The 9,925-nt window shown below is 36.2% G+C and overlaps 1 protein-coding gene across 1 annotated transcript in view; it reads right to left on the bottom strand.

Moving 5' to 3' along the window:
* Window positions 1–2,078: 2,078 nt before the first annotated feature.
* Window positions 2,079–9,925, bottom strand: part of COG6 (component of oligomeric golgi complex 6) — a 141,435-nt gene continuing 133,588 nt past the window's right edge. The window contains exon 19 of the mRNA XM_054446209.2: window positions 2,079–5,378. Coding sequence (XP_054302184.1) covers window positions 5,216–5,378 — 163 coding nt within the window. The 3' untranslated portion in view covers window positions 2,079–5,215. The remainder of the gene's footprint in view (window positions 5,379–9,925) is intronic.

The raw sequence follows: 9,925 nt of genomic DNA, 5'->3' as shown, positions 1-9,925 counted from the left end.
GGATGAAACAGAAATTTTAAATACCACAGAAAGCACTTATGTCAGAAAAAAATAAGTTGCATTTAACAAATGAACATTTTGATCAAGTATATATCACTGTAAATTTTAAATCTTTAAGAAGCAAACACTTCTCTAAATCAAGAGCATAAAGCAGAAATGCAAGAGCTCAGAGAAGTTATAGTAGGACAATAGAAAGAGATGAAACATGAATTGATAACATAGGAAAAAGTGAAATGTAAAACTATAATAATTCTACAAACAAAGGTCAAACGGAAGCAAGTGAGAAATACAGTAAGGATTACAGAGAATTGAGAAAAGCAAGTAAAAGTATATGAAAATAGAAAATACTGTACCTATAGTTAACAATACTGTGTTATACACTTAAAAATTTGTTAACAGGGTAGATCTCATATTAAGTATTCTTACAACAATAAAGTTTGAAAAGCAAACAAAAATTAAAATAAGGCTTATAAGAGTTATAAGAAAAATATAAATGGCAGAGAGAATAAAAAGGCATAATTGCTATCTGAAGAAGAGGACAATATAATGAAAGTGGCAAATATTTATTAATATAATTGTTTTTAACTTTCAAGAATTGAGTGAAGATTTGATTCTACAAATAAAGGTGACATGCAATGCTGCAGGAAAAATTGATACAGAAGAATCATTGTTAAGATGGTCTAGTAAAGTCACTGAACTTCAAAGATAAAATATCAAATCAATTAGAGTGGAGAAAAATACTCATGCTGTTCTCAGGCAACTTTAATGCTATATTCACTACTAAAAATGACAGTCTGTAAAACCTACAAAGTTCTCAATGAAAAAAAGTAACCTAAGAATTCTATTCTTATATAGGGTGAACAACTTGCCCTGGTTTACTCAAGACTGTCTCAGTTTTAGCACTGAAAGTTCTACATCCTAGGAGCCCCCTTAATTCCCACACAAACCTTCATTTCAAGTGTCTGTACAATGCTTATTACAATGTCATGCATTAGGCTACAGTGAAGAGCTCAGTGAATTTCTACCTGTATAAATAATACACATAACATTCTCTGGTTACCTGAAGTAAACCTAGATATTAATATAAAAGCTAAAAATTAGAAAAATCTCTACCATTGCCAATTTTCTTCCACCTCTGCCACCTTTGAGACAGCAAGACCAATACCCCCTCTTTCTCCTCCTCCTTAGCCTACTCAGTGTGAAGACAATGAAGATGAAAACCTTTATGATGATCCACTTCCACTTAATGAACAGTAAATATATTTTCTCTTCTTATGACTTTCTTAATAACATTTTATTTTCCCTAGCTTACTTTATAGTAGGAGTACAGTATATAATACATATAACATACAAAATATGTGTTAATGATGTTTATGTTATCATAAGGCTACCAGTCGACAGTAGGCTATTAGTAGTTAAGTCTTGGGGGATTCAAGAGTTGTACGTGTTCAATTGCACGGGAGTTGACACCTCTAACCCCTGCGTTGTTCCGGACTCTACTGAATAATGAAATAGTTGGGGGAAGAAAACTGATTTCTTAAACTACTTTGAAATAAGTCAACACAGTAGGATGGATTGATGGATAAACAGATAGAGATAAATGCTACAAATGATCATAAAGAAAATGTTATTGGTAGAATCTATGAAATCAATAAATCTATGTGTTCCCTGTATAATTTTTTTCAACTTTGTTGTATGTTTAGAATTTTTCATATCAAAATATTGACAAAAAAATTATCTCAAGAAATTAGAAAGCAAATGACAAAAGGAAATTTTGGTAAGTATGAAAACTGAAATTGATAATGTCAAACCAGAAAAATAATAGAGTTAGTAATTCCAAAAACTACTTGAAAAAATAATGAAGTGGATAAACAATTACCTAATTTAATAAAATAAATAAATATTAAGCAGAAATATGCAACATTTACAAAGATAATAGGAAATGATCATAGACACACAAACTTTGAGTTATTCACAGAAGAGTACCTCAAGTCTGCAAATAAATTTGGGAACTGAGAGATAATGTTTAATTGTTTATGACAATAGAAAATTTCCAAAAAATGACACCAAAACAGATATAAAACCTTATTAACCACATATTTAAAATTTTGGTTGCCTCATTTTATTCAGCAGTTTTGTATATGTTCTATAATGAGAAGGTTTTTTTCAGATATATAATCTACCATATTGTCATAAATAGAAGTTTGCAAAAATCTCTTGTAAAGTTAAACTACAAACACTCTGCAAACATAGCACACAAAAAAGCAAACCCATAGACCATGGTCATTTATTAATATTGATGTAAAATCTTAAATAAAATACCAGTAGACATAATCTGCTAGAATCAATGCCTAGATCATTCAATATTAGGAAATCTATTACTAAAATACTATGGATCACATATTAGTCAAAAGAGAAGAATCATACTTTCATTTCCATAGATACTTAAGAGCTTCAATACAATATAATAATATCCATTCTAGATTTTTAAAATGTTAAATACCAAAAATAGATTCATCTTAACATGAATCACACATACATGTTTATCTAAATCTATTTAGATATATATATAGAAAGTGGGTGTCTGTCTGTTTGTATGTAAGTATACCAGCTTCTTGCTAATGAGATTATTATTGAAAGCTCTGTTTTTAAAATCTGGAACAAGAAAGCAAGGCTTTTGTAAGCAATCTTATACTGTTCCTGAGGCAACAGTCCATGCAATTAGACAATAGAAAAACATTTTCTTAATTTAAGGTGGCAACATTATTTTTTTAGGTGATATAATTGTTTACCTGAAAAACTCAAGAGAATCAACTTAAAAATATATCACAAATGATATAAGAATTCAGAAAAAAGACTGAGAAAAAATTCATAGTCATTATATATACAAAGAACAACCAGTTAGATGATATATTAACAAAACGTATCTAGAAATAAGCCTAATATAAAAACGTTAAAATTATAGTTAGGGGCATAAACAAAGACTTCAAAATATGGACATAAAGTCCAATCTTAAACAGGAAGATTCAATATTATAAAGATGTCAGTTCTCCTTAAGTCAATATATTTTAATTTACTCTACTCCCAAAAGAAATACAAACAATATTTTTTAACTACATGAGATGATTCTTAGTTTATGAGAACACAAAATTTATGAAATAGATGAAATAGAAATTTATAAAATAGAAAAGTAATGAGGAAGAACAGTATCTATGAGATTTTAAAACATCGAAAAGTTACATTAATTAGTTTATAAATCTACAAATACTAGACTCATGCTTTGTGAATAGTAGAAAGATCAGTGGGAAAAAGACTACAAAAGCCAGAAATAATAATAAGTAGAAAAGCAATAATAGCTTATGTTATTTAGAGCCTCTTGCATACCAGGCTACACAATTTTTACCTTGCATTTTGTTATCAACAATCTCATGATGTTATTACTATTTTTATCCTCACTTAGTGCATGAGGGAATTGAGAAAAACAAATTACATAATTTGTTCAAGTTTGTACCACTCACAAATAAAGGAAATAAGCTTCAAACCCAGATAGCTGGACTGCAGAGCCTACACTCCCAAATATTATGCCTTACTGCCTAAACGCAAGGGAGAATTTAATAAATGAAAAGTGTGTTTCAAATCACTTTCAAAGTGTAGGTTAGTGAATATAACCTACCTGGTTAAAAAATAGCAATGGAACCCTACCTCACATTTATTTAAACAAATTAATACCAGGTGGATAATATATTTAATATTTAAATAAACAAAAATTTAAAATAAAGATCAGGTATGTTATAAATAGTTTTGGTGCCACAAAAGAAATAGCACTCAAATATAAAATTTTCTTTTTTTCTTCTCAGCAAGGCAATTTACTTCTATAGAAGGGTGTGCCCTCACAGATGGAGCAATGGTGAGTACACACCTGGAAAAGGGAGGGGAAAGGGTTCTTATCCCTGATGAACGTGGCCCCTGCTGCTGTGTCATTCATCTATTGGCTAGGGTTAGACCACACAAGCTAAACTAATTCCGACTGGCTAATTTAAAGAGGGTGATGGGGTGAGTGGTTTGGTGGGAAAAATGGCTATGGAATGAGTCAGGGTGGAGAATGAGACAGGGTAGAGCAGGTAATCGGAATAAGTCAGGGTGGAGCAGGTGATCAGAATGAGTCTGGGTGGAGCAGGTAATCAGAATGAGTCAGGGTGGAGCAGGTGATTTGAATGTGTCAGGGTGGAGCATGTGATCGCAAAAGGTTGCTTTATGAGGAAGTGAAGTTTAAAAGTAGAAGGCAAAGAATTGAATATACTAACATATTGATTCTTCGAAGAGAAATTTAGAACTCATATCTAACAAGTATATAATTGCTGCATGATTTTTAACAATAAAATCAAAATATCCATTAACTAAGGATTGGATTATAAATTGGAGTAAATTCATACTGTATATTACTGTTCAGTTATTTTAAAAATTGAGGCAGCATTATTTATACAACAGTGAAATGTGATGCAAAACATATCATTGAGCATAAAAAGGAACAGAACATTGTGTGTAGTGTGCTATCATTTGTTTTAGATGTGTGAGTGTCTGAGTGCAGATGCACAGATGATCTTTAAAGTATGCACAGGAATTAGAAATTAGGCAACAGGGATTGACTCTGGGGAAGAGAAGTTGATGGCTAAGGTCCAGGGTAAAAGGAACTTAATGTTTACTGTATATCCTTTTGTGCCTTTTGAGATTTTTACAGTGTACATGCTATTACCTATTCATAAATAATAAAATTTAAAACCAACAAGTACAAGTGAGGATATTTTAATCATCCCCTGTGTAATGCTATCTCCGCCAGGTGAAGTAAGCAACTTTTGTGAAAACACAAAGAATAGTGAAGTTTAGAAGAAAAGAGTGGTGGAGAAAAAAGTTAATAATGGATTTTTAGGGCTTACTTTTCTTCAGGTCATCTTGTCTTTTAACAATCTATGAACATTAAAGTTATTTAGAAAGTAACACATATTTGAGATAAGAACAACAATAGTGATAAAGCCAACACAATTGGTGTTTACACTTAGATGGACACCATTTTAGTGCTTTGCATACATTTACTTATTTAAGCCACACAGCAACTCTACATGCTGTGTGTGTGCATATTATTACCCGCATTATTCTGAAGAGTAAATCTGAGTTTCCATTTGGTTCATCCCTCACAGCCTTTCCACCAAATGAAGAGTCACAGAATAGACAGGGGAAGATGACAAAGCCATCTGGCCACATTTCTATAGCCAGTCCCCAAGGCAGAGTTTTCCGAGACATCACCTCCACAACTGGAATGGCTCCAGAAGCACAAGGTCCTGCACTGGTTACAAGATGATGATGGGCCGTGGGGTGGACGCCTGTGAGCAAATGTCAACATTCAAAGACAATGTTGCTGATGGTGCAATTTCCTGCTTTGAATACCTCACATTCCTGCGTATTCACAGGGAGGGCTGAAATAAAGATTCATCCAGGACCATACACTGATTACCATGTGGTGAAGTCCACGTGAAGATGGAAAGGGCAATTAAGCACTCTGCTTACCGTTGATTATTTTATAGTGGTAACTGTTGTCACACAGGAAAAGCTCTAAGCATGGCATTTTGAGAAAATTCCATGCCAAAATATAATTGCTCCATACCTCTGTCCTAAGTGGCTGAAATTCCATAGGAAGGAATCATAGTTGCTTTCTGTCTGCCAACCGCAACTTTTTAAAATGAAAATAAAATGAAATATATACAGTTTTCCCTCACTATCCATGGGTGATTTGTTCCAGGATCCCCACAGATGCCAAAATCCACAGATGCCCAAGTCACTGATATAAAATGGTATAGTATTTGTATATAACCTACACACATCTTCCCAAATACTTTAAATAATCTCTAGATTACTTACAATACCTAATACAATGTGCTTAGTTGTTATGCCGTATTTTAAAAAACGTTTTAATGTTGTATTCTTGTTTTTTTCCCAAATATTTTCAACTAGCTGTTGGTTGAATCTGTGAATGCAGAACCTGCACAAATAGAGAACTGATTGTGTGTGTGTGTTGTATGTGTATATATGTATATGTGTGTATGTGCATAAATATATATATAGTTAACACTTAACAAATAAGGTGAATCATATTAAAACAGCAAACACATAGGATTCAGTCATTTATTTGTTCTAAGCCTTACTATGCCTCTTAGTAACTCTATGCAGCCAGGCAAGGTTAGTTAATCTGTTTCTCATCTGTAAAATGGTGAAACTAATTCTCAATTCTTAGGGTTGTAGGGTGAGTTAATACACACACACACCACACACACCACACGCACACACACATCACTTGATACAGAATCCAGTTAAATGCTAAAGCATGCAGTTAAATGTTCCACTAACATCAGTTTCCTCCCACACTTTCCTACCAATTAACCCCATCTTCTTGGCAGGCAGTGCAAGAATACTTTGCTGAAACTAAATTTGACCATCTTGCCTGGAACTGGCTTTTTGTGCAGTAACCACCCACACTCTCTTTTTCACTCCACTCCCCTGACCCTTGACCCAGTCTGCTCATTATAGTTCACAGCATGATGAGCCAATCTCACAATGAAGAGGGACATTTCCTACCTTTGAGAAAAAAAATGGGCAGAGAACCAGCAGACTTGTGGTGCCTTCCATTTCCCATCTGTAAATTTCTCAAAATCCCTTCCAGTAAGCAATCTCTTAGGGCTCATAATGTGATTAATAGTATTAAGTGTCTCAGTTGTCTTGAGCATTTCAGATGCAAATCTTTCTTAATAATGTACAGTTATTGTATTACGGACAGGAGACAGTTTGATCAGGCTTCTTTCTCTTCTCAGGCATGCTAGAATCTGAGGGGGCTTACACGAATCAATCAGTCAATCAACAAGTAAAAGTTTTGCTTCATTTCAGCAATGAATTAATAGGGTTGCTGTGGGTCAAATCCAAGTGTCCCCTCTGGAATCCAGAGACCTCAAGTCAGCAGGGCTAGACAGAATTCACATCACAGAGTGGCTCTTCCTGGGAGCCCTATAAAAAATGATTATCAATTTCATATTTGTCTGAAATGCCACCGTTGTAAAGTTGAATCTTAAAAGTGCAAATATAAGTGAGTACCATTTTCTCTCTGCAAAACTTGTTTCAATATCACTTACCCTACTGGGGTTGTCATTTTCTTGAAATGTGATTTCCAAACTGTCCAGTCCTAACAACTGTGCCTCTACTCTCCACTCCCTGCCCATTGACAACAAACTCTGCAGGATCCCACAGTCACCTAGAACCACATGCCCTTGTCCGGGCATCCACTATTCTCCTTCCACTCACTGTCAGCTGGATTAAAACGGGCCAAGCCAGTGTTCAGCCGCCCTCTTTATCTGCCTCCCCATTCCTTCCTCTGCCTATTCATGCTGCTGCAGAGGTCTGGACCAGCTTCCTGAAATCTCCTGGAGAGGGAAATTTCTCCCTTTAGCCTGGCCTCCCAAGTCTGGTTGTTTTGGGTAACTGATTTCCTCCTCTCTTCTCACTAGGGTTCATATAGCTTCCTTTGCTAGCCTGCTAACCCTTCTCCACCAGTGAGGAGTTTCTTTTAAGCCCTAGGATTTCAGAGTGCTCCTGTGTTTCCTGCTGTTGGAGTGCAGGATTTCCTGAGCCAGGGATGTATACGGTTGAGGCACTGCTGGGCTCTATCCTGACTGTACCTCATAGAGATCATCCTACTCTCTGTACAATACATCACATTTGTATCCCAGGGCATTGAGTTCTGTCCCTACTTTGACATATTATTTCCTTCACTCCTCAAAGCTGAGCAAAGTGGAAAATCCTCCAACCTCCAAGTACTCTTAACCCCTACTCTCTCCATTTTGATTTGGGAGTGGTCCTTCTGCTTCAATTCCTCATCGAAGGATTTAGTTTAAATACAATATAAATAACTAGAAAAGCAAAATGTTGTATGAGGTGTAGTCTTCCAGCTGAGATCTTTTCTGAGTGCCTTATCAAAAATATTAAATAATTCAAAAATAAAAGGATTCATAGAAATACCTGTTAGGGTAAATTCTCTGATCCTTTTTGTTTCTGATGGAGGAGTATAAGTAGACACTGTTAACAATTTAAAGGATGAATTGTGTATATGAGAGAACTCCTGAATAGTAACTAGAAAATGACCATAGACAGAAGTTAATTTTCAATCTGAGAAGGGCTGGTCTGATGGTAGTGGGTGATCAGAATTTATTAACATTAGTGTCACTGAAGTTGGTATAAAACCCCCCACTGCTAAATTTGACTGGCTAGAAAAACTAAATAAATCTGAGAAAGTAATATTTACCAGCGAAGACCCAAAGTAAAATACTTAATTTCTCACGTGGCCAGATAACAAGAAATCCAACCCCTTTAATCCCTGCCTTACTACCTTCAGTTTTCCGACATCCTCACTATATACCCTGATATAGCCCAGGATGCCAAGGAGTTTACTAGAATTTCAAGGAATTCTCAGGTTTCCAGCTTTATTTCTGGAGCAGGGACTCAGACGCACCTCTTTTGATGACCTTCATTGCTGTTTCAAAGCAAGTATCCTTCTTCCAAAAGTAGAGCTAGCTGAATTCCAGGCGTTCAGAAAGGTTCTCTGTTGACTATGCCATAGCCACAAGGCTGAAGCATATTGTGGCTGGTCATGATCAAGGCCAAGGACCTGAATCTGGGCCTTCACTCCAATTCCTGCCTAGTCCCTGGCAGTTCATCAAGTTAGACTTACTCTTCCCTAATACATTGCTCATTTAGGAGTTCCCACAACCAAATGACACTGAGTTGAACATGTTAGCCCTCAGACACATTTTTTTCAGGCTACCAGACTGTCCCCAGGATGCATGCTCATCTCAGCACCCATACTCTAGGAGCTCCTGAACCACCAGCCTTCAGAGTGGGAGCCCAGAGGTTCCTCTCTTTCTATTTTCTTGAAAAATTTATTTGAAGGACTTCACTGTTCTCCCCTGTTCCTGGGCCTTGGTTAAGGATATTATCTTCATCAAAACAGGTTCCTTAACTTTGAATCTAAGAGAACAGGAGCTGGAAATCTCCTTGTAGACATCTGGACAATTGCCACATGAATTATTCACTCCTTTACAGTAAACTAAAAGCTCTGGTTATTACAGTTTCTACAAATTCCAACTTAGCAAACTGTCTACTGTGTTCTAAACTATGAACTCCTTGTGAACTTCAGGTCTTGTTGACTTCTATATCCAATGCTTACTGCCCCGGTGCAGAACAGTGTTCGGCAAATACTAGTTGGATGGATCTGAAGCCCAGAGGCCTCCTGCCTCTTCTAGGTAGTGGTGGTTTCCTCCAAGTCTCTGCTGGAGTTTCCCAACTAATCTGGATTCCACCACTCATTGCTCACAGCTATTCTAGGCCATGCCATTACCCTCATAGGATGTTCTCCTGACAGATCCTGCACCTGAGCTATTCTTTGCAGGTGAGGTCAGGTGTGCTGTACTCTGACAAATAGGTATATTCTAAGTGTTCCATGAATAGAAGCTCTTGGCTCATCAATGAAGGTGATGACAGCTTTTCCAGGCACAGCCTTCTCATTACCCTTTCTTAATGTATTAAATGGGCTGTGTGGAGTGGACCGTGTTATGTGACCAGAAGGAGCCGGCCCTGTGTCAAACTTTGCAGCAACCAGCTTACTTCCCTTCTCACCACACTTTCTCTCCCCAGAATCCATGCTGTTTGGGGCCACTTCCAGCCCAGCTTCCACTTCCTGTAGGCTGGAATGAAAAATGATCTCACTTGCCTTCAGGTTATATGTTTATCAGAAGACCTTCAACAAAAGAGGAATGGAAAATGCCCTCGGTAAACTGAAGTTGGAATTCTATATGAAAATTGTGTTACAGTTGTATTTGGATGGCCACTT

The sequence above is a fragment of the Pongo pygmaeus genome, chromosome 14, assembly GCF_028885625.2.
Source record: "Pongo pygmaeus isolate AG05252 chromosome 14, NHGRI_mPonPyg2-v2.0_pri, whole genome shotgun sequence".
Classification (NCBI taxonomy): Eukaryota; Metazoa; Chordata; class Mammalia; order Primates; family Hominidae; genus Pongo; species Pongo pygmaeus.
Note: the sequence above shows the minus strand (reverse complement) of the source record. Positions and strands in the feature narration are given on the sequence as shown.